Source organism: Lontra canadensis, unplaced genomic scaffold (genome assembly GCF_010015895.1).
Source record: "Lontra canadensis isolate GAN:19392208 unplaced genomic scaffold, GSC_riverotter_1.0 scaffold49, whole genome shotgun sequence".
Lineage (NCBI taxonomy): Eukaryota > Metazoa > Chordata > Mammalia > Carnivora > Mustelidae > Lontra > Lontra canadensis.
The window spans coordinates 9,650,740-9,675,142 of NW_022631043.1; the positions used below are offsets into that span (position 1 = coordinate 9,650,740).

General features: G+C 50.5%; 1 protein-coding gene across 5 annotated transcripts in view; it reads left to right on the forward strand.

Annotated features, from left to right (window-relative positions):
* The window catches only part of ASAP1 (ArfGAP with SH3 domain, ankyrin repeat and PH domain 1), a 348,495-nt gene extending 324,529 nt beyond the window's left edge, over positions 1-23,966 (forward strand). For 3 of the 5 annotated variants that reach the window (XM_032873522.1, XM_032873523.1, XM_032873527.1), the window contains 6 exons: positions 4,182-4,352; positions 12,378-12,447; positions 14,659-14,717; positions 19,461-19,960; positions 21,198-21,320; positions 23,763-23,966. In XM_032873522.1, coding sequence (XP_032729413.1) covers positions 4,182-4,352; positions 12,378-12,447; positions 14,659-14,717; positions 19,461-19,960; positions 21,198-21,320; positions 23,763-23,837 — 998 coding nt within the window. In that variant the 3' untranslated portion in view covers positions 23,838-23,966. The remainder of the gene's footprint in view (positions 1-4,181; positions 4,353-12,377; positions 12,448-14,658; positions 14,718-19,460; positions 19,961-21,197; positions 21,321-23,762) is intronic. The other 2 variants (XM_032873524.1, XM_032873526.1) reach the window with 1 other exon arrangement.
* Positions 23,967-24,403: the final 437 nt, after the last annotated feature.

Here is a 24,403-nt window from a genome sequence, read left to right on the forward strand (position 1 = left end):
AAGGATCAGTGCCTGGCCTGGAGTCACAGAGAGCTGGACTCGTGCATGTGAGTGGCCGGTTTCCTAAACTCTGAGCCTTGCGTCTCACCTCCTGCCGGTGGGTCATCACAACAGCAGTGCTGCTTTACAAGAGCAGGTCTAGATCACATGTATAAACCTCTCGGTGTTAGGCGCACAATACTCAGTAAATGACAGGTCTACAGAATTTAGGGGATGTAGGGGGGAGATTTGAAAAGCATGCCGATGGTGATTTCAGTTAGGAATGAATTTTTTTAAAAATACGTATTTTGGCATACATGCATGGCTTTTCAGAAGGACAGTTTTTCCGGGCTCAGTAGATACATTTCCTTGTTGACGATCGAGTCCTATATGATGAGGTTTCGTGTAAACCATCTCTATAGTCCATGAATATATTACTGTCCCGTGAGGCGGCTTTGGTGAAGAGAGGAAACGGCAGTTCCTGGGCTGGTCTTAGGAAATAGCCACAGACTTTTATGAGTCCCAACGGTTGGGCCCATGGGTGTAGAGCAAGGGCTTTGCAAACTGTCCAGAGGGAACATAGCGGGTTCGAGATGGACAGTGACCTCATGTGCAAGCTTCCTGAGCCCCAGCCACGCGCTGGGCACACGTCTGAGCTATAGACCTCAGTTAGGGCCTCCCCGAGCTGACGACATGGAGGAGCTCATGGCAGGGCAGCCCCCAGGAAGCCAGTGGACATCTCTGGAGCTAGAACATCCAGAGTGACCAGGAGGGCTCATGGGATTGCGAACGAGATGCACCATCTGGGGAAGAGCAGAGGCTCACTGTCTCCTCTGAGAAGACCTTCTAATAATTTCATTCCCCTCAGAGTTATTTATAGAAGCTCTGGAACCTTTTTAGAGCCATATTTTTAAGAAAGAAGATAATTTGACATAATAGTATTAGTGGCAAATGAGGAGTAGGACACTTTCTCTTAATTCCACGGGCCCTGGCAGGCCCTCCAAGAGTCCCCTCCAATCCTCCCCACCCTGTTAATCTTGCCTCCCACCGATTTTGTGTTTGATGTTGTGTTTATTCTATTTTGGTTTTTTTTTTAGCTTTCTTTAGCCTGTCAAAATTGCTTCCTTCCTAAGCCAGGACTTAGATTATTTTGCATAAAACATCCCCTTTAGTGGTTGAGACTAATTATTAATTTTAAAAGTCTTCTGGGATCTTTACATCTTTTTTGTTTTGTTAAGATTTTATTTATTTGACAGAGAGAGCACAAGCAGGGGAGCAGCAGAGGGAGAGGAAGAAGCGGGCTCCCCACTGAGCAGGGAGCCTGACATAGGGCTTGATCCCAGGACACCAAGATCAAGACCTGAGCCAAAGGCAGAGGTCATTGACTTCACTGACTGAGCCATCCAGGTGTCCCTGAGATCTTTAAATCTTAAGAAAGTTTAAGTCTGCTTTCTGGGACCTCATATAGTGTCTTTCAGCCTTTTTTTTAACTCGTGCCCTACCAGCCAGATTTTATAGCTCCCTTTCTGTAGCTGCAATTACAAAACAGCAGGTGGGTCTGATGTGTGTGTGTTTTCTGGGTATGAAATTACAATATTAAATATTTCTTTTCAAACTTAACATGTCCCTGCTATTTCCCCCTATTTCTAGTCTTTGGTTGTGCACCCTAAGTGAAACCCTTGTCTTCCTTAAAAAGATAGAAATAACAGTTCATCTGTCCGTTTACCCAATATTAACATTCCTAAATGCAGCTTACTCTAGACTAGACCAGAAAAAACCCTGGCCCTGATAGAATTACAGTCTGGTTGGGGAGACAGTCAGTAAACAAGGAGACAATCAATATCTGATTACAGATAAAGAAAGAAAAACAAAGGATATAATCCTGCAAAGAATACTGATCCCTTCATTTCTGAAATGCTAGCTCAGGAGGCTGGATTTTGCTTGGTTCCTGGTTACAGGATGACTCTGTGGTCGAATCACTTCTGATCAAGTACACATTCAGCTTTGCTCAGAGACACAGCCCCGTTAGTGCCTTATCTTTGGCAATTTTTGTTTCCAGGCAGGATTTGGGCCGGATGCAGTGAGTTTTAGATGTGCTGCATCAGAGGATCCCTAGGTGGCGATAAAGATGAAGATGCTGGGGAATTTCATCATCGCCAGTCTCTGTTCTCCCTGTATTTGCAAGAGGAAAGTTAACACTTCCTACTACTGAGCATTGGCTGCTGTTGTCGTTGTTTTCCTCCTGTGCCCAGCACACAGAGCCCAGTCCTAGCTTTCATGAACAGCAGCGTGAGATGGGCGAGCGCTGCGCCAGTCCCAGAGACCTGCACTGTTGGCTCCACACCCCATGGCAGTGAAACCTTACACACTCCAAATTCCTGCTTCCTGGACTGCAGAAGCGGGCAATAATGAGAAATCAAGGGAACTAGCCCAAATGAACACGTTATTTTTTTTTTAACATTTTATTCACTTATTTTAGAGAGAGCACATGCGCGTGGGGAGCAGCGGGAGGAGTTAAGGGGAGGGGGGATAATCTACAGCAGATCCTGCACTACAGTCCCACAATCCTGAGATCACAACCTGAGCCGAAAGCAAGAGTCAGATGCTCAGTCGAATGAGCCACCTAGGCAACCCAGAGACACATTTTGAAAAGTGCAAATTGTTAGAAGGCTGTAGTAGCGGTCACTTTATTGTTATGAAATGGCTTCTGAAACTGCAGGACTGGTACCCTAGCCTGGCGCTAATTTGGAGTTAACAGTAAGGTTCCATCAGGTATCACATTAGTAGGACAGAGGGGGTAACCAAAGAGCTCAGCCCATCGTATCTGGAAACAGATGATGATCTTACTGAGATTGTTGGTTCTGACCTCCAAGGTGAGACTAACTCTGAGAATCACTGGTCTAAGTCAGTGCTGGTGCTGACTGGGAGTCAGTAAGGGGAATAAAAGGCTTATTTTACCAAGGAAGGAAGCCAGATTATTACTATTAATCTTTTCTTTTAATACACAGAATGTAAAAAGCTCTTTGGAGCCTTTCTGGATCACCAGGTTTCTACTCTCCTGTGTTAAAAATTTGGTGTGGCAGTATTCTTAGCTTTTTTTGTTTTTTGGGGTGTTTTTTGATTTTTGGGTTTTGTTTTTGTTTTGTGGTTCTTGTTGGTTTTTTGGGTTTGTTTGTTTGTTTGTTTGTTTTTCATCTTAACTGCTTGCAGAAACAGTTGTCCATGAACACAGTTAAACTGTGCACCTGGGAATGCTTCAGAAAGAGATGCTTGCCACGGTGCCCAGCATACAGTGCTTGGTGCCCACCAGCCACCTAGCGTCACTTTGAATAAACAAAACTAATACCATAATACTAATTCCAGAACTGCTCTTAAAAACAAACTCCATTTTTTTTCTTAAAGCATTAGGTCAAAAAACTCAGGTTTTTGCAGTAGTGGTTTTGTGTGTGTATGTGTGGAATAGTAGTCATTACTGCCATCCCGTCTTTACCTCTGGAGAAAGTTGAGTCTTTTTTTAAATTATAGAACTCATGGTCTGCTCTATGTAACTTATTCAGGCTTCCAATAGGTGGTTTGTGATTCCTAGAACAACTCAGAATTGAAGGATAAAAGAGTTTTTGAATTTCTCTTTTTCCCAGAAAATTCTTTACGTTGGATCATTCTTCATTCTTGATAAAAGTTATTAAAAAAAAAAAAGCTTCAGGCAAAGATTAGTGACTAAAAGAAAAAGTTGTAATGGAGAGAAAAATCCTCTTTTGTGAACATTTTTAGGTCCCACCCTGTGGCCCCCTGAAGGGTTAGCCTTTACTCTGTTCTTTCTCCATTGATTTTGCTGGTAGTGTTGTGTGCCTTCTTCCTCAGTAGATGTTGTGATGGTCCCAACAAATTATTCATTTAAAATATATGTTTTATTTTTCCTGTGGTACCTAAATGAGGATCTTAACCCCATTAGCCTTCCATGAGATTGACATTCCCTTAAAAGCACACACTTCCCTTTCTTTTCTTGTGATTTTTTTTTTTAATTTTACCAACAATTTTGAAACCCCTGTTTGTGAGTTACCAAGTTGATGGAATTGGCCATATCCAGCTTTGCGCTTTTTCTGTGTACGGTACCACATTTGGTGTGTGGAAGTAACTGCATACAGGCTCTTCTGTCTGTGAGACTGGGATTAACCTTCCTGCCCCATTCGATTCCTTTCTAGGTCCAACTGGCCCACCTTCAACACTCCCTCTAAGCACCCAGACCTCTAGTGGCAGCTCCACCCTGTCCAAGAAGAGGCCTCCTCCCCCACCACCCGGACACAAGAGAACCCTATCCGACCCTCCCAGCCCACTACCTCACGGGCCCCCAAACAAAGGCGCAGTTCCTTGGGGTAAGTCATCCTAAAGTCAGGGCCAGCAGCGTGTGGGGCACAGCGGGCATTGGACACCTAGCACATTCGGCAAACGGGCCAGACTGCACACACGCCGGATGAGGGCTTGGATACACAAGGGTGTGATTGTACTCGAGGCCAAGAAACATCCTGGAAGATCTCTAGAATCATTTAAAAACCAGGGCAATACTACAGTGCTGAGCACTCCCTGTGCACCAGATATGGTGCTCGTAAACCTCTTCCAGTCGCAGCCATGTGGCGGCTTATTGTCAGCCTCATTTACAGACGAGGAAACGGAGGCTCAGAAAAGCGAAGTCATCCATTCTCACAACAGCCAGAGTATCAGTCAGAAGGTTTGCTCAACATATAAATCAGACACAGTCACTTCTCGCCTGTAAAGCTTTCCTGGTGTGCTTCAGGGTGAATGCCAGCCGCTTGACCCAGGACCTAGAGGGCCCTGCAGGGGCGGGGCGGGAGGGGGGCTGACCATCCAGCACTCGCCCTCTGCTCATGCCACACGGACTCCTCACTGCTCAGGCACACCAGGCTCTCCCTCCTGGGCCACTCCACTCTCTGCAGCTGCATCCTGCGCTCTGAGAGGCTGGCTCCCTTTCGTCCTTCTCAGCTGCGGCGTTTGTCTCCCGACTCCCCCTCTTTAAAGGAGCTTCCTTCCCCCCCATTTCCTTCAGAGCACCTCATCACCGTGGATTAGTACTCTGTGTTTGCTTCTCGGTCTCTCTAGAATGTAAGCTCCCTGAGAGCAGGGACTCCATCCGTCTCTCGTGTCTGCAGGGCCTAGCGTCGAGCCCACATGTGGTAGGTCCTCCGTAATCACTGACAGTGAATAAATGTGCACAACTGACCACAGACAAAATTATACCCACAAGGCACGTAGTTTCCATCTTTCCTAACTTTCTGGTTCCCCAGAACTCCTTACTAGCCCAACAGCAATTCAAGTCAAGAACCAAGAGTCTCCACAGAGCCCAGTGGTGCCAGGTCCCGGAGAGGCCTGGAGAGAAAGAGCAGCTTTCCAGAGGACCGCGCTCCTTCACATGGGTCACCTTCTGTTTGTTCTTTTTTTTTTTTTTTTTTAAGATTTTATTTATTTATTTGACAGACAAAGATCACAAGTAGGCAGAGAGGTAGCCAGAGAGAGGAGGAAGCAGGCTCCCCGCTGAGCAGAGAGCCTGATGCAGGGCTCAGTCCCAGGACCCAGGGATCATGACCTGAGCCGAAGGCAGAGGCTTTAACCCACTGAGCCACCCAGGGGCCCCTGCCCCTGAGTTTCGTCGTGGCTGCTGCTTCCTTGGGTTTCGGGTTGTAACTGACAGGTAATTCAGCTGAATGCATTAGGGCCTCTTTAAAAGCCTACGTGAAAGTGTTGCGATTCTTTTCGGTTTTTGGAAAAAGCCGCACTTGCCCAAATGCAGGTTGGCACACATCTGTCATCTGGCCGTGGCACCACAGTGAGTGCGCGAACATGTCTGTGTGGCTGGCCATTCCCTCCATATGCATGCGTGCCTGTCGTGTGGGCCTTCTCGACCCATCTGCTCAGGAAGCCCATGGCCTCGTGAGGAAGACAGGCGAGCCAGTGAGTGAGTGTTCTTGACCATTAGGGCTGACATGTTAACGGAATGCTGCGGAAATGCTGAGAAATGGCGTCAGGCCGCAGGGGAAGGCTGCGCAGAGGAGGAGACATTTGTGGAGGGGCGGTGACAGCTCAGATCCCCGGTGAGACAAGCAGGGAAGAGCAGTGCAGTCTCCCGAACACACACACAATGGCGTGTGGTGTGGCCCTGACCTGTCCACAGTTGCTATCCCTGCTCTTCAGGCGTCCCCAGGTTTCATCCAAGAGGACTTTCCAAATCCAATAACGTTCAGCTGAAGGTCAGACCTGTGCAGATTTTCATACCACAAATCATAAACTCACCTTCTTTTCCCAGTTCCACTAAACGTCAGTCCTGTTGTTCATCAGTTTTTCTGTGTAAAGTCGCCCTAAAGTCTCTGTCAGTCTACAATTAATTTTACAGAATTTCTGTTTTCTGGCTTAGAAATCATCTCTTTCTTAGATTTCTTACTCATCACTCAGTAGCAGACCTAGTAGCTGCTGGGCTTTTGTTTTGTTTTTGTGGGAAAGCAGCATTTTTCGGTAAGAAACACAGTCACCACTAGCCTTTCAAAGACGGGGCCCTGAGCCATCTGCTGGCAGCTCTCTGCAGCAGGAGTCTCCCACCTATGACCAGCCATGAGGGAGGAAAACCAGAATCTGTCTGTGGCATAGTGACAGTGCTCCACACACAGACTTTGGTGGTCACTCACAAACAACTCTAAATAGTAATTCTGAGACTGTCGGGGCCGTTCTTTCTAAGGTGATGCATGTGCATGTATGTGAGATATACCTCAGGGCCTGGTCTGTCCCTACCTATGTCCCGCTGACGTGATGTTCCAGAAACCGGGAGTGGGATCCAGACTGCTGTTGAAACGGGGATCAGTCTCCTCGACAACATTGATGATGCCTACGGCTTCCCTCTGTGGACCCGCCGTTAGGATCTGGGCCCAAGGAATGGATACTGGCACAAGGGGATGGTGTAGGTACAGCCTCTTTGCTGTCCCAAGGTCTCACCTCCCCACAACATTCCCACCATATAAATACACGAGGTTCCCAAACCACATGCTTTTCTCTAAGATCTGAGCCTTCGCTCATAAAGTGCCTCAGCCTGGAATATTCTGCTCATTTGTGTTAATACTTTGTTATCCTTCAAGATCTGCTCTCGAGGGACCTGTTCAAAGGGCCTCCCCAGTCTAGCCACCACTGCACTCCCAGCCTGGCCCCTCTGGCACAGGGTTGCCCCAGTGGTTCTGTGCACAGCTCTTTCCCAGGGCATTCTGAACTCCATTCAAGGGCATGTGCTCTTTCTGTCTCAGGGCAGAGTGCTCCCGTGTGAACCCTGTGCCACACTCAGATTCTGATAGCCCAGCGGCTTCCAGTGATTATTTTGAATTGTTCCATACCTCAGTTTCTCCAACTATAAAATGGGGCTAGGCTAGTTAAATAGTACTTACCTATTTTTTTTTTTTTTTGAGTTTTATTTAAGTAGTCTCTACAACCAATGGGCTTAGACTCACAACCTCCCAAGATCAAGAGCCACATGCATCCCTGACCGAGCCAGCCAGGTGCCCCAGTCCTTAATCTAATTCTTAACCACAGTTCCACAAAGTAGGAAGTGCTGGGACCTCAACGTTCAGGACACTGAGACATGGAAAGATTAAATCACCTGCCCAAGTTCCCACGGCTGGGGCTCGGGAAGCCAGGATCTGTCCCCAGCCTGTGTGGCTGGAGAGCCTGCACTCCTCCTCTCCGCGCTCTGCTGTGTCCTGCACATGATCGCTCTGTGAGTCTTGACCGTTCCCCACGTCCACAGTTGTTTCTTTGCCCATGAAGCGAGGAGGGGAGAAGGTAGCCGGGCAGGAAGGTCCCTTCCGCCCGGCTCTGCCTCCTCATCCATCTGCAGCACGGAGCCCTGGTGCATGGGGAAGGCCACTCTGGGCTTTCTCCCTGCCAGCACCGTGCCCGCGGCACCCGAAATAGCCCTGGCCGTGCATTACTCCGGTCCCGCTATTGTGATGAAGTCAGCCATCTGCCTCAGGAGACTGCTAAGGTAGGCTTTGGATGAGAAAACAAATAGGCTTATGGGCAGATTTCGGTTCTATGGGGACTTTGATTTTTCAAGTGGCATGTCATTAAATCTCACTTCTGGAAATACATAATTTGTTTATAACCTACTTTTATAATAGGCCAACACATATTTTAACACAATTTAAGTAAAATTAATTTAAAAATGAGGACAAAGGGAGAATAAAGGTAATGAACTAAAAGTCCAGGAGTGTGTTCTCTTCACAAAATGTGTAATATAAGATCACATACAGTGGCTGGAAATAGACCACAGATTTGACACTGAGGTTCTTATAGGCAAGAGCAAAGGAAAAAATACATCTAATTACCAAGTTTGTTGTGACCCTAAGATTTACCCTCTTCTCACACTTGAGAGTCTTATAATTAATATCTTAGAGTAGCTCAGTTTTCTGAGCTACTCTTGGATATTTCAGAGAACTGGCAACAGCACAGCACAGGCCACTATAACATGCACTAAAAGAACATTCTGGAAGCCCAGGTTCTGATCTGGGTTCTACCAATCCCAGGCTACATGACCTCTGGAAATCACTTTCCTTATCTTTGGTCACTGGGACTTAAAATTGTATAAGCTTTTTTTTTTTTTTTTTTTTTTTTAATTGTAGAGCAAATAATAGATGAAAAACTATACCACAGATTGGTTCACTTCTCTTTCAAGGCCAGAACTTAAGGTGAAGGACTCAGCATTTGAAATGTCTGATCCAAAGCACGCACGTCCACTCATGGAACAGTATGGTTTGTAAAAGAGCCTCTGGACAGAAGTGTCTTGCTCTTCCCTTTTCTTGGATTTCCCAATAAATTTTCATATCCGCTCTCTGCTTCCCACCCACCCTGCCCCACTGTGCATGCTTATCTAGAAACTGGTGATGGTTACTACCCTTTGCAGAGTATTTCCCATGTACCAGGCCCAGGCACTCATTCATCCGTCATCGTATTCAGCCATCACAGCCGTCATGTACGATAGAGACTGTCACTGTCTGCAGTTTGTCAGTGAGGAAACTGAAGCACAGAGCAGTCAAATGCTTGTTCAGAATCCCATTCCGCTCACTTCAGAGCTGGTGTATGAACCCACTTCAGACTCCCAATGCTCCTGTATCGGTCCACTATTCCAGATCAGTCCTGAAGCCTGTGTGTCATTCGCTGCAGGGCCAGTGTCCTCCTGTCTGTCCACAAACTCTTGGCCCAATGTTTGACCCCAAGTCTTAGCCACGGCTTCCTCACCTTCTGGCCCAGCATCCTGCTGACACACACCTTTTGTACACAGGAGTTCTTTTCCAAGTTGCATGAAGAGAGAAAAGGGGATTGAACTGCTTCCATGTTTTTACTCCTCCCTTGAATACTATCCTTTTTTCAGCTATGTGTCCAAGTCACACTTTTCTTCCCAGGCATGGCAGGTGGGCTTTGCCTAGCCATGAGCTTGATGGCATTCCTGTCTGCCGACCACAGAGGCCTTCCCCCAGGTGTGGGGGAAATGAATCTGTGGCAGAGAAGCAGATGAGTGAGTGCTGTGGCCCTTGACTTCATTCCTCAGGAACTCAGTGGCTGCTGTGTGCCAGAGACTGGGCTAGCAAGTGAGGTTATAAAGATGACCAGGGCACAGCACCTGCTTTTGAGATGCTCGCTCAGTGAGTAGATCATCATCATTTTGTTGCATTCCATCGGAGAGCTATGAATAATAGTTTCCATTTGTGTCATGCTCCTTTCGGCCCAGCACCGTGGTCTGCACTCCATAGTTTATCTTTTGTGATGCTCATACCCATCTGGTGGAGTAGATCCTGTTTTGTTCCCATTTTCTAGGTGAGGGGACTGAGGCTTAGTAGAAAAAGCATTTTAATCCAAACTCGTACCCACTGAGTGATGGCAGGGTTAGAGTTCAAACCCAGGCTTGTCTGGCTCCAGAATCCGGACTCTTGACCACTGCTCTGTGATGACTGGTGGTAGGCTGACAGGGAGGAGGGGGTGCTCAAGTCTGGCTAGAAGCTGGCTTTGGAGAGGCCCCTTGCAGGTTGCCTAGGAGTTCATTGCGAGTGGGAGGGGTTTGCTGTTGCAGAGAGAATGGACAGAGGGCCAAAGTTATGGAGGCAGAGAAACACAGTGTCTTTGGAGAGAAATAGTCAGTCACCTCAAGTGGCCAGAGAGCAGGGTTAAAGGAGGACCCAGACATCTGGGCTGCGGGGTCAGACTACAGCCCCTGGGGTGATGGCTCATCTGTGTGACACTAGAGTGGGTGGCCAGAAACTGAGCAAGGGGCCTTCTGCAGCCCAAGTGGTGTCATAATCCGTCCTGCACGTAAGAGGGTTAAGAATCACTGGTTTGGAATGTTTTCTACCTGGAAAGGGAATTAACAGGTGCAATGGTTTACCCTAACATAGAATTTTCTTTGACATGTTCATTGTTACGGCTCATTGAAGTTTCAAAGTGTGAGATCTGAGAGCCAATCCCCAAGACTCACACTAAACACCATGCTGAAAAGAAACGCCCCCATGAGTGGCATTCATAGCGGGGAGGATCCCCGAGAGGCTGCGGGAGGAGTCGTCAGTACCGGTGATGGCTCATGGAAATGTACCGGTGATTGGAGGAGGGTCTTATTAAAATAAAGCTATATTTGAAAATCACCGGCCGGAATAACACCAGTTTAGCTAGTTTCTTCCTGCAGGTGTGTCCTAGAGTTACAGAAAGCTCTGTCCAGGAGCCCCGCCTTAGCCCTCCGCCAGCCTCTCCCGATCCGGGAGGGTCACTGGGGTGAGCGGTGAGAAGGCTGGTTAGTACAGATCCTGGAGGCCGGCTCCTCGGCTCCGTATCCCAGCTCTCACCCCTACCAGCTACGTGACCCTGGGCTTAGCTGTACCGCTTTGTGTGTTTCTTCAAAAACAGCAGGGAGGGGTCTTGGATTCAGTACCTCGTGGATCTGATCCCAGTGACATACTTACCCCGTACCTCACTCCGAGTAAACACTCAGTGAACGGTGGTTGCTGCTATTGACGTCACCATCGGGGTGACAGGACAGGTAGCGACAAGCCTGTAGACCCGCGGTCAGGACTTCCCGGTAGATCGGTAGCCATGTGACCTGCAGCCACCAGTGTCCTTCACCTCGTTTCTTCATCTTTAAAATGAGGATAATGACGCCAGTCCTTCCTGTTGTGAGGAGAAGCGCTTGGGCAGCCGTGGGTGCTGTGGGGCAGACGCACCACGTGGGGTACAGAGCTCAGTGCTTCAGCCGCTCCTGTCCTCTGCACCTACCCTCCTGTTTCTGGTTCTCGTCAGCAAGCCCCTTCCCCCTGGCACCCAGGGGATCCTGTGGGTGTCTAGGCCGGGGCACACCTGGACTTTGCGCAGCAGTCTTTTGAAGGGTGGGGAAGGACATGAGCTGAGCCCCAGAAACAGCTGTGCCCCTGCAGGGCCCAGGGAGTCCTCCTGGGCGCCCAGCAACTTGGGGCTCTGTGCTTCTCCCACCGTGGGATGGGTCACACGGGAGTTACCCTCACCAGTCTTCCTGCCTTCTCCTGGACAGAGAGCACGTTTGCGGTTTTGCTGCCCCCCCCCTTCCCGTTAGAAAGCGCTTTGCCGTTCAGGTGCTCTGTCGGGCAGAGGACGTTCCCTGCACCTCTTACCAGTGGGGTTTTGACACTGTTTCCTTTCCATAGCACCCAGCCCTGTTCACCGTTGACCTCATTCTGTACTATCAGTCTTGCTAGTGCACACACGTTGCCTGGGCCAGATCAGAAACTCGGCGAGAACAGTGACATTTGACTTGCTATGGTGCCTCCTGCTCTCCGTCCAAGCCTTGTATCTAGTTGGTGCTTCTTAAATGCTAGCGTCTGAGTGAGTGATGACAAGAGTGCCTAAGAGTCTTGCCCCACAGAAGGCCCGCTATCGCCACCCTGCTGAAGAGCGTCCGCACACACAGTTTCTGGTTGTGTATTCTGAGTCTGGCTCCCGGGGCTAGTCTCCCAGCATGCGGCCTTTGGGTGAATTTGAGATTTTACTCTTCCTTCCCTGCACCCAAGCTAAGGACAAGTTCCTGAGCCAATGGGACATCCCCAAAGTCCTGTGATCTTATAGGCCTTGCCTGGGGGCGGGCTGCTCACCTTTTCGATGTAGTCGCTGAATAGCTAAAAAAAAAATAAAAAAAATAATTAAAAAAAAAAAGTAAACACCGTCAGAGCCCACACCGGTGCTTAGTTTTGTTTTAAAGTTACAAATACGTACTGTTGTAGCTCGAAACTTTCCAGTTCCTTTTTGGAACCAGCGGGTGCCTGTCTGCCTCGTCCTAAGTCCCGTTACTCCACTTCCCTGTCTGAAGATGCAGCATGATGTGTGATTTTTCCCTGTAGGTAACGATGTGGGTCCGTCATCATCAAGTAAGACCACAAACAAGTTTGAGGGACTGTCTCAGCAATCGAGGTAAGCCGCCTTCACCTTTCTCCCTCGGTGGGGATCACAGCTCACTGTTCGAAATTCTAGAAATGGGTGTTATAGCAATATATTCCAAGTGTGGCCTGCCAGCTGGTGCTGATGGGGAGAAGAAATGAAACGTATACTGTCTGTACACCAGGCCCGCGGGGCCAGCCAGGACAAGCCACTGTGTCCAGGCACATCAGCAGGCTGGGGTGTCCAGTGCCAGGCTCTGCTCCCTCCAGGTTCCCGGTGGGGACAGGCCTCGCTTCCCTCATGTCAGAGTCTACCAGAATGAGGCTGTATTTTTAATTTTTAATTAAGTAGCTTTGTTTTGTTACTCTTGACTCGTTTTTACAGACTTGGGAGTTACAACAGTCCTCAGGGAAATCTGACAGCCCAGAGATTTTCAGACATAAAAATAGGACTCTCCAAGTGCCCCATTTGTAAGATTTGCTTAAGCTACACTAAAAGCAGCATCCCTTCCTTCCCTCCTTTCATGGAAACGGGGTACTCTGGAAGATTTTCTGTGGGCAACATCTGTCCAATCCCAATGCAAAGAGTTTTCTCCAGAGGCCTGATCTGAGATAAAGACACAAAGAGCCACTTCCAGTCCCAAAACCTCAGGGTGAAGGAGTCAGCTGGTGGAGGGGGATTGCTTTCTAGAGTTTATCAAAGAGCAAAACAAAGTCTCCCATTTATGTTAATGCCACTGTCCTACTTAGTCTTTACGTCTTTGTCAGAAAGACCGATTACTGTTCCTTCCGTTGTATAGTTGAGGGAAGGGCCTGAGAGCTTGAGAGGTTAAGTGGTGGTAGATGTCAGAGCTGGACTTAACCCAGTGGTCCTCCAGACTCCACGTCCCATCATCCCTTCCCCTCACGTCCCACCCGTCGTTCCTGCTCCGTCCCCCTTCCACCCAGCTCGGGGCGGGGGGTGGAGGGACTCAGACTGCAGTTCTGGGGTCTTCTTCCAGAGGGAGAGAGTGTGTGATACATGGAGAGTGCCCTCAGAATGCTTTTTAAAGAGAAGCCACCCATGCACACACACACATGTGCACACAGTGGCAGCCTCGTGTTCGTTTGTGCAGGATGCGGCCCAGGCCCACAGGCGTTCGCTGTTGACCCAGGGCCTCGGTCCGGAATCACCGTCTCGCTCACGTCAGTAGTCGACAGGTGTGCCTCCCTGAGAACCTGCGCCAAAGGCGTTCAGCTTTGGGTTTTCAGATTCACAGAGACGTTACGTCCATAGTCTGGGGGCAGTAGGATTTCACGAGAGCTGAGGAGAGAGCGGCTAGGAGGTGACAGCACGTGCATTTCATCTTCTTTGACTGTTTTGTTTGGTTGGTTTGGCTTTCCCTGTTCCTTCAAATGCAGTTAGGAGACAAAGAGGGGAAAGCCAAACCTTGGGACATCCTAGGGCAGAAGAGGACAAATAGGAGATTCAGAGGTGCTCTTGGCACAGAGGACTCCGGTGCTCGGCTTCTCTGCGCCCTTGGGGCTGCCGGCCCCTGGCACCCTCTGAGATTAGCTCCAGCCTCTTGCTGAAGGAGCATCGTGGGAGCCGGCTTGCATGTGCGCTCCGCAGCCTTGGCATATCGGTGGTGGCAGGGGCATGGGGAGGGGCATTGGATCATTCAGACCCCGCGGGGTGGACTTCTGTTCCCGAGACTTGGGTGTTTTTCCCCACTCATTCTGTAAGTGCTCCAAGAGCGGGGAAAGCTCAGGAGAGTCTGGAGGTCTGGGACCCGCGCTGTCTGCTCTGGTGCCCCCAGGGACACCTGCACTCTGGTGATGAACGGAACAAGGTCTCCATTTATAGGCTCCTCCCCTGGCCAGCCTTGGGACCCTCTGCTGCAAGTCCCCAGACATCAGTGTCCTCACCTGGGCTGGGGGGGGCCAGAATTAGGGTGGCAGATAGTGTCCTGTGTGGAGACAGACTTTGGTGTGGTCCCCTGTGGTCATGCTCCGCCGGCCACTCAGCATTACCTGAGGAGTGGAGGTGGCGGCTTTGTCATTCCTAGAGCTGCCTTGTTCAGCCTTTCCTGGGTCCTCCCCAGCCAAATTTTGAATTACGGGAAACAGACTGTAATCTTTTCTTGAAGAAATTTTGAAAGGGTTTTTAGAGAATTCAGCATAACTCTGTGATTTCCTTGAATATTGGATTACTAGCGATATTATAACATTTTGAGATGCTAAATGATTTTTATTTATTAATTAGCACCGGCTCTGCAAAGACTGCCCTTGGTCCAAGAGTTCTTCCTAAACTACCTCAGAAAGGTAAGATTTTTTTCTCGTGTTCACGTAATTAAACTGTCACGGTGCCATCCTGGGGGACAGCAGTCTCTGTCTCTTAAGTTCATGGCTTAATCCCAGATGTCTAAAGTAGCATCTGGCATGTGGTAGGTGCCCAATAAGTATCTATTCAACAAAGAAAGATATTTATAAACTCAGTTTTTGTGATTAGCAAAACACTATACTTTTCCCAAAAAATCACAGTCCTTCTCTAGAAGATATGCTATCATCCCTGGGTCTGGGGATACCATTCCTTCTCCTCTTGCAAAGCACAGTGTGAGTCCTGGGAACCAGTACCAGCTTTGCCACTCACCGTGTGGCCTGGGCCAGGGACTCGGAAGCTTCCTGAAGCCTGATTCCTCACCTGTAAACACGAACAGGAATACCTGCTTCGTGAGGTTTTGTGAGGACGAAATGAGGTCATGCTTCAGAAAGCCCTTCACTTTCCATGGCACAGAAGTCCTTTGCTGGGATGGCGTCCATCATGCAAAGTAGAGATACTCACGCTCTGAGAAGCACAAGAAAGCAGTGTCTGTAAATGCTGCTTCCCTGCCGAGCAAAGACACTCAGTTCTTTGACCAGATCTTCCTTGATCCAGATCGAGCTTTTCATCCGTAAGACCAGCATGTCCGTTGTCTTATCTGCTCCTTCTTCTTTGTTGTCAGCTCCCGCTTGGGAGCTGAGAACACCCACAGACGCCTTTGGTTCATCTTGTCCATCCTCGCTTAGGGCTGCAAGGCCACAGGGCAGATGGAGGCTCAGAGGACTCGTGGCCGTCGCATGGGTTCCCGTGCCTACAGCAAGACTTTTGTCCCCAGAAGTCAAAGTTAGGGATTCACGATGGGAAGCTGGGTTCCACCCCTCCCCCGGGTCTTTGGGAAAGTGGCATATTTGGCAGTGCACTGACCGGGCTCCTGTGTAGTACAATGAGAGAGTCCCAGGTGGCTGTCAGTTCATTCTCCGTGGAACACAGAGGACGCTTTCCCTGGATTTACTGAGTCTTTATCTCAAGTCATTGTTTTCCTCTTCTAACCTCTGCCCAAAGGGCTGTCCTGATCCCAAGAGAAGTTGGAGGTGTTTTCAGGGCACTGTGCCCCCAAAATCTGTCAGCATTCTGCCCCCAAGTCAGCCCTGTGCTCTTCCCCCACTGATCACACGTTACCCCTGATTCCTTCCACCTTCCTGTCCAGCTCCCTTAATCTTGCTCCCAAACCACAGCAGTTCTTAGCCCAACTGCTCAGCCCCCATGGCTGCTGCCATTTTCTCACTGTCCCACATTGGTTCGTAAGCAGGCGTCTCTCCTAACCCTCTCTGTCCTCTTCCACACGCCTCCTGTGCCGGTTCTGCTCTCTTGATCAGCTCTGGGCTGGAGAACCAGAGTTCTGGACAGCAGCTCTGCTCTGCTTCCTGACTCCTGAGCTCACGCAGCCTCTGAGGCTGCCTGGTGCCCTCCCTCTGCTGGGTCCTCTGACTCGCCCTTGCCCTACCCCTCGTCTCCTTCACACCTTCTCTGTTGTCCTCAAAATGACTTGGCTTCTGTGTTCTCAGTGAACAGGACACGAGCCTCCCACCACCCTACCCTCACGGCCACATGCCCCTGCCAGCCTGCACATGACACCCAGGAAATAGTCCCTGCCCCAGCATCTCTTTCTTATTCCTAATGGGTCTCACTCCAGCAGTGACACTGTGATCCAGTTTGGGGGGAAGTTTGCCTGTCATTCCCTCAGAGTTAAAAAGGCAGCTCAGAAAGGACTTTTTTTTTTTTTAATTTTTTATAGTTAATTATTTTTATTAACATATAATGTATTATTTGCCCCAGGGGTACAGGTCTGTGGGTCATCAGGCTTACACACTTCACAGCACTCACCACAGCACATACCCTCCCCAATGTCCATCACCCAGCCACCCTATCCCACCCCAAACCCCAGCAACCCTCAGTTTATTTTATAAGATTAAGAGTATCTTATGGTTTATCTCCCTCCTGATCCCATCTTGTTTCATGTTTTCCTTCCCTATCCTCCAAGCCCCCCACTCTGCCTCTCAAATGCCTCATATCAGAGAGATCATATGATAATTGTCTTTCTCTGATTGACTTACTTCGCTCAGCATTAAGACCCTCTAGTTCCACCACGTTGTTGCAAATGGCAAGATTTCATTTCTTTTGATGGCTGCATAGTATTCCGTTGTATCTGTACACCACATCTTCTTTATCCATTCGTCTGTTGATGGACATCTAGGTTCTTCCCATAGTTTGGCTATTGTAGACATTGCTGCTATAAACATTCGGGTGCACGTGCCCTTCGGATCACTACGTTTGTATCTTTAGGGTAAATACCCAGTAGTGCCAATTGCTGGGTCATAGGGTAGCTCTAGTTTCACTTTTTGAAGAACCTCCATACTGTTTCCCAGAGTGGTTGCACCAGTTTACATTCCCACCAGCAGGGTAGGAGGGTCAGAAAGGACTTTTAATTGGAAAGGGGAAAACATAAAACCAGATTGGAAAAGGAACAGCCAAAGGCTGGGCAAGCTTCCCTAGAGGAGAAATTCTCTTATTTTGTTTCTCCCTATTATAAAAGCACATGTATTCATTGTAGAAGATTTTTTAAAATAACAGACAATCAAAGAGAAGAAAAATACAAACCACCTGTCATCTTGTATCACCCAACATACATAATTAGTTTGTCTCTTTTTTACTGTACTTTTTTTGGTTTAGGTTTCGATTTAAGTGGGGGGTGTTGTTTTTTTTTTTTTCACATAATACATCAGAAACATTTTCCATCACAAACAACTTTTACTGGCTGCACGGTATTCTGCTGTCTGGTGCCGTGAAGTGTTAGGTGGACCCTGTCATCCCGCAGCCACACGGAGCGCAGCTTGTCCACTGTGAACGGCGCCATGCCACACGTTTGGCCACAAGCATCGCATCGCTTGGCTCCCATCCCTCCTAAAGATCCAGTTCCTCGAACCAGACTCGAATGTCTTGGGGTTGCATCCGCCTGGCGCTTACAGTTTCTGTTCCTCCATGAGTGGTGCACAGCAAGGCTGGCCAGCCCTGCCGCCTCGGCAAGCTCCCCAGCCCCCCTTACTGCTGCCTCAGACTTGCCTTTACCCGGTGTGTGACTTGCAAGAGAGGACTCTGGCTTCCTTGAACTCCTTGAGCTGAGCCCTATCAGCTGAAGGTCAAGGGCCAGCCCGTGAGCTGGGATGTGGCTGAGCAGGCCATGAGCAGAAGCAGCCACGGTGCAGCTTCTGACAGTTGGCAGCCCTGGGGTTCATCTTTTCTTTTTGTTTTGTTTTGTTTGTTGTTGTTCATAGTAAACTGTAAGAGTATCTTTCTGAATGTATTGTACTTCCAGAATACAATTCTTAGTGTGACTTACTCAGTGTGCCTCAGTCAGCTGTTTGCTCTGAATGCAGATGATATGCTTGTCCTCTATACATACCAGGAGCCAGCGTTCCAAGGATAAGTAAAAATACGAATCCTGACCTCAAAGAACCCTGCCTTACAGTAGTGATAATACCCTTAGAGGATACTTAGAGCCTGCCAGGTCCTGTGGGCAAATTCTTTACCTGTATGAACTCCTATTTTAGAAATAAGGAAGCTGAGGCACAGGGAGGTTGTATCATTTACCCAAGATCACACAGCAAGTCAAGTACATGGTGGAGCTGGGCTTGGAGACATGTCTTCAGTGTCCCAGGTCCCACCAATAGAGCTGTGCCAAGAGCTGTGGGAATGGTTGCACAAACTAGAATCCTGACACGGTGGCGTACAGGGAATAGGGAGGACCTGCCTAGCACATTCTCTGGAACATAGTAAGTGGGCAAGAAACAAAGTTACAAAGTCTGTGCTGTAATCTGGTGTAGGGTTTCCTAAGTAGGTGTGGCTGTATCACCAAAGTGGAGCAGAGATTCAGAGGGGTGGCGGAGGTGGCGAGAGGAGAGACCTTTGACCTCGTACGTAGTATGGGAATCCTAGAGACATGGGGAATTTAAATTCTGATACAGCTACGGAATGGGACAGAATGCAACATTAAAAATTATGTACTGCTGGCTGCCTGGGTGGCTCAGTCAGTCAAGCGTCTGGCTTTGGCTCAGGTCATGATCTCAGGGTCCTGGGATCGAGCCCCACATTGGGCTCCCTGCTCAGTGGGGAGCCTGCTTCTCCTCCCCTCCCCCTGCTCATGCTGTCTTATGAATAAATAAAATCTTTTAAAAAATTATCTACTGCCATTAGAGGAATTTTATTGACCTGGCAAATACGCTTTCTAAAGCAGTATGTAGATAAAAGCAGATCACAGTTCTGTCTATGGAAAATGTGTGGAATAGTCCAGAAGGAAGTACGGGACAGTACAGTAAGTGGCTATGTTTAGGTGGTAGTTTGTGGAAAACCTAACTCTATATGTCTAATTTTCTATAACCTGTTTGTATTCCAGTCTTTTTTTTTTTTTCTTTTTTAGTTCTGGATTAGTTTGGACATCCCGTTCTTAGGTAACTGAGGCATGAAATCACATATGGTCATGTGGACACCTTCCAGGCTTCCAGCTTTTTTCCTCTAAGAACGGGCACTGCACACCTGTGCACTTGGGTCTTGCCCTGGAGCGGGCACACACTACACACACACCCCCACTGCCGCCGGTCCCCATCCTCCCGGTGACCAAAGGAGAGGGCAGCACTTCCCTGCCTTGGGGCCCCTCTGGAGACCTCCCTCTCTGTGCTTGCTTCCCACAGTGGCACTAAGGAAAACAGAAACCAGCCATCACCTCTCCCTGGACAAAGCCAACATCCCAGCCGAGATCTTCCAGAAGTCATCACAGTTGGCAGAGTTACCACAAAAGCCACCACCCGGAGACCTGCCACCGAAGCCCACAGAACTGGCTCCCAAACCCCAAATCGGAGATTTGCCACCGAAGCCAGGAGAACTGCCCCCCAAGCCCCAGCTGGGCGACCTGCCCCCCAAGCCCCAGCTGGCAGACTTACCTCCCAAGCCACACATGAAGGACCTGCCTCCCAAACCACAGCTGGGAGACCTGCTGGCGAAGTCCCAGACTGGAGAGGTGTCCCCCAAGGCCCAGCAGCCCCCCGACGCCACCCAGAAGTCACAGCCGGCAGATCTCTCCCCAAACGTGCAGTCCCGAGATGCCATCCAAAAGCAAGCGTCCGAAGATGCTAATGACCTCGCGCCCACCCTGCCTGAGACGCCTGTACCACTGCCCAGGAAAATCAACACGGTGGGTAGAGGCCAGTTCTGAGGCTGTGGCAGACTCTGCCACACTCCGAGACCTGGGGGAGGCCCTGTGCCCCAGCTGGGGTTCCGCGGTGCGGCAGAGCCGAGCCCTGTGGCGAGGGACGTGGGTGCTGGACTCCAGCAGGCGGGCTTTATGACCTGCGCTCGCTGCGGCACCTGGGCCCATTACTTACTTCTCTGGGCCAGAGGATTTAGTGGTCGTTGGTCCTGCCGTCTTCTGCACCCCAGCAGGGGCCCTGGTGTCCGAGGCTGAGAAGCACAGTCAGTGAGAACCAAAAGTCCCCCCACTCCACACAACAGTTCTGCCGTGGCTCATTATAAGAACAGCATTGCCATGAGAGTGGAGTCCTGGCGCCCCAGATGGCCTTGTGCAAGATGCCCGCTCAGGCTCTGCACTTGACGGTGGTTTTATGCCCTCATGAAATCCTCCCATGATCAAGGAGCCCCTGTGGGCTTTCGAGCTGAGACCACTAGGCCTTGCACAGCTGCGGTCCCTCCAGCCAGCACTGCCCAGGACAGGCTGCAGAAAGGAGCAGGGGGACTGAGGGAAACACCGGGACACAGAGAACTCACTTGACCCAAAACACAGAGAGACACAGCTTACTTTTTTTTAATACTAATTACTGAATGAGCTAAGCTCCAGAAACCTTTAGAAGAGGATTTCTCTATTTCCATCTTCCTATTTGCAAAGAACCAGCAGTCCCAACAGATAAAAGCACAAGTGAAAACTGATCACAAATTAGAACATTTCAGGGAACTGCCTGGGATCCTCCCGCCCAGGGCCACGGCCTGTTTAACCGGCATGTGCTGACTTAGTACTTCCACGAGGGGACTGAGAAATTAGTTTATGCTGTGCATTCAGTGTGCAGAAGCTGCACATTTCTCTTTACATCATGTTTCCCAAATCCATTTTTAGACTCTGCTGTCATCTCTGCAAGCTGCTCTTGGGGGTGGGGAGGGCAGGGAGCCTCGGGGGCTTTGGTGAGGCTGGATGTCAATCCCCACCCACAGTTTGCCTGTGAACATGATGGGCAGCGGGCCCTCCCGAACGCCAGGCTCCATCCTAGTGCTCGGGAAGAGAGAGGGAGCACACAGCTCCTGGGCTCCTGGCAGACAGGCCTCCCCCTTGACAGGAGAAATTGAGGCTCAGTGAGGTTAAATCACGCGCCCAAGGTCGGTGTGTCCTTTTCTCCCACTAAAGCCCCGTTTCTGTCTTGAAGGGGAAAAACAAGGTGAGACGAGTGAAGACCATCTACGACTGCCAGGCGGACAATGACGATGAGCTCACCTTCATGGAGGGGGAAGTGATTGTTGTCACAGGGGAGGAGGACCAGGAGTGGTGGGTACGTACCCGGCCAGGCGCCCGCTGCCCCTCCAGCGTCCTCGCCAGCGGTCTTCCCTTACCTCGGTCATGCTAGACCCACAGCCGCGGGGCTTTGAAATGGGGTCGGGAGAATTAACGTGTGCATGTGATGGACCCTCGTGTTCCCACAGCCTGTGAGCCACAGGTATTTCTGGCCGTTTCAGATGTGAGACAGGAGCTCGGGAGGGCTAAGCACATGACACAGCTGGGAGCAGGCAGTCAAGACTCCGAATCCTCTCAGAGCCTGAGTGCTCTCCCCCTTCCATGCCGGCCTCAGGCTCCTTCATCCAGCCTGTGGTTCTGTCTTTGTCAAGTGGGGCGTGACACCTTCCTCTTGATTTTAGAGGAGTAAGTGAAAAATACCTGTAACAATCCCTTTTACATTAAAACCTGCTGCCCAGGTGTCTGGAAGGAAAGGCCTCGTTGTCCTCACGCAGTGGCCATTTGCAAATTCTCAGTGATGAGAAGCGCGGCCCCATGGGTCTGTGCTGTTCAGTCTGTGTCCGGAGTGAGGCTCCTGGGACAGCCAGCAGGCCAGAGGCATCGTGGGTGCTGGTCTGACTTCTCTCCTGGCGGAGGGCCTCCCAGCATCGGTGTGGAGACACGGCTTCCTTGGCAGCCTGTGTGCCACCAGCCCAAAGGGGCCTGTGGGTCATAGCGCAGCCCACAGAGCCCGCACTGGCCCAGAAACACACGCGCATGTACTTACACGTACACGTACACACACGTACACACATGTACAGGTGTGCATGCACCTTTGGGCCTGGAGAATGTCTCCAGACTCTTGGTCACAGCCATAGGGTTTCTGCTTGGACCAAAGGCAGGGGCAGTTTTGCCCTCCAGGGACCTCTGGCTGTGTGGGAGGAATTTCAGTTGTCAGGACCGGAGGGGGCTGCCCTGAGCCTCTGGTCCGTGGAAGCCAGGGATGCTTGGGAGAACAGAACTACTGGCCCGGAATTTGCAGGGTGCTGAAGCAGGGGTGCCCCAAAGGAAGTGATGAGGCCTCTTTCTCTCTCTCTCTCTCGGGGAGGGACGTGTTGGGGGTGGCCCCGTGGCCTTTCCTGCCTCTTCCGTTAGGGTTGGGCCTGCTCCTGGCCTGGAGCCTGCTCAAGAGCCACCTTGGAGTCATGACAAAGAGATGGGCCCTGAAGACCCCGGCGCAAGTCCCTGAGTCGTTCTGTGGCCTTGGCTAAGGCATGTTCCTTCCATAAGCCTGTTTCCTGCTCAGAAATGGGACAGGAGTAACCCTGCCTCACAAAGATGTCCCAAGAACTCATTTGGGGATACGTTGATATTATAAGCAGGTAGTGATCAGATCCTTTGCTAAGAAACCGGTGACGATAGCAGAGGACCCAGAGGGAGTAAGTGGAAAGTTCTCACTGGTGCCTCTAGCACCGTCCTCAGTGGGAGTTCTGTGTGCCGTCAGCACATCTGCCAAGCCAGACGTAAAACAATGCTGCCCATGCCACCACTGACTTCCGAGTCACAAAACCCGCTCACGTGCAGGACACCAACTGAGTGAGGCCCCCTGAGCCGGGGAAGCCAGGTCTGCAGTCCGTTCCACCCCCAAGATAAGAAGAGCGAGTCCAGTAGCCCAGTGGTGGCCCAAGGTCACAGACCTGGGAGATGGAAGAAGCAGCCCAGGCTAGCCCGCAGCTCCTGCTCCAGCCGCCGTGGGCGCCGCGGGTGTTTTGTGGATGGAGATGAGAGCTGGCCTGGCCCACCTCTTACAGCCGCCCTCCTCTCTCTGCGTTTGTCATTTGAAGCCAGCGTGCATGTCCTGCTCGTTCTGTGGAAGGCTCTTGATGGGATTCTCTTTCCTGCAATGAGTGTTGGTCTAACTGAGATCACTGGCAAGTTCTCGCGGGTGACTGTGGCACAGGCTTGGGCAGCAGACGGTAGAGTTGCCCTCACTGTCTCCTTCCCCCACAGCAACCAGAAAACAAGCTCGGTCCAGAGCAGCCCTTCCCACCCGGGTGACTGGTGACTGTGCGATCTCACCACAGGCCTGAGAGGAAAGGGTATTTTAGCCCCGTCTTCCAGACAAGAGGCCCACAGGCCTGTCTGAGGTCGCTCAGCGGAGAGGCAGTTGTGCCCTGGGCGAAGAGCACGGGCTCGAGTCTGCAGCCTGCGGCAGACCACGGGCAGGCTCTCCACCTGGTTTGGGGGCGGGCCACGGACACCCCGGGTATACGACGAGGGTCCCGGGAAGGGCGCCCTCACGGGGCGGCCGCATGTGCGCGCCGTGGGCCGCACCTTCACCTTCTGTTGTTAGTTGTTCTGCTGCGATTGTGTGGACCCCAGAGGGCGGGGGAGGGTCCGCGCCTTCCACCCCAAGTCCACGGGGACGGTGACCCCCGGGGCTTGTCACTGGGCAGCTGCTAGCTGCCTCCAGCCTGACAACTTTCTCTTCTCCCTACAGATTGGGCACATTGAAGGACAGCCTGAAAGGAAGGGGGTCTTTCCAGTGTCCTTTGTTCACATCCTGTCCGACTAGCAAAAAGCAGAACCTTAATTAAGATTGTCCACATCGTCATGCGAGACCGCTGCCTCCACGTAACCCCGTGCCCACGTGTGTATATAGCTGCTGTTACAGAACGACAGACTCCCGGAAGGGCCGCCGCAGGAGGGCTGCGGCGTGTGCTGTAAATCCCCAGGGGGCGTCTGCCCTCGCCACTGTTAGGGGCCCCGGGACCCGGCGCGCCTTACTGGTCTGCCGTCCTGGCCATCTAGCACCCCCACCTCTGTGCTGCTTTCCCCGCAGGCAGACAAAACCAGGAATCTAGGAACTGCTGGCTTCGCAGATAAGAGTGTCTCCACAACCGTGGAAAGGCAGGGGATCGACTCTGTGTTCCTAACGCAGCAGTGTTCTCAGCTGTGTTACTGCAAACGCAGCATTAGCAAAGAGGTGGGTTCTGTTCTCCAGGCGAGACTTCTGGCTCCAGGACAGACCAGCCTGTAGTTTATCTGTGTACACAGTTTACAGCTGCAAAAACCGACGTTGGTGTTTATTACAGAGAAGTGCTCTGTCCAATGTAAGTGTTACTCCTTCAGCAAAATATT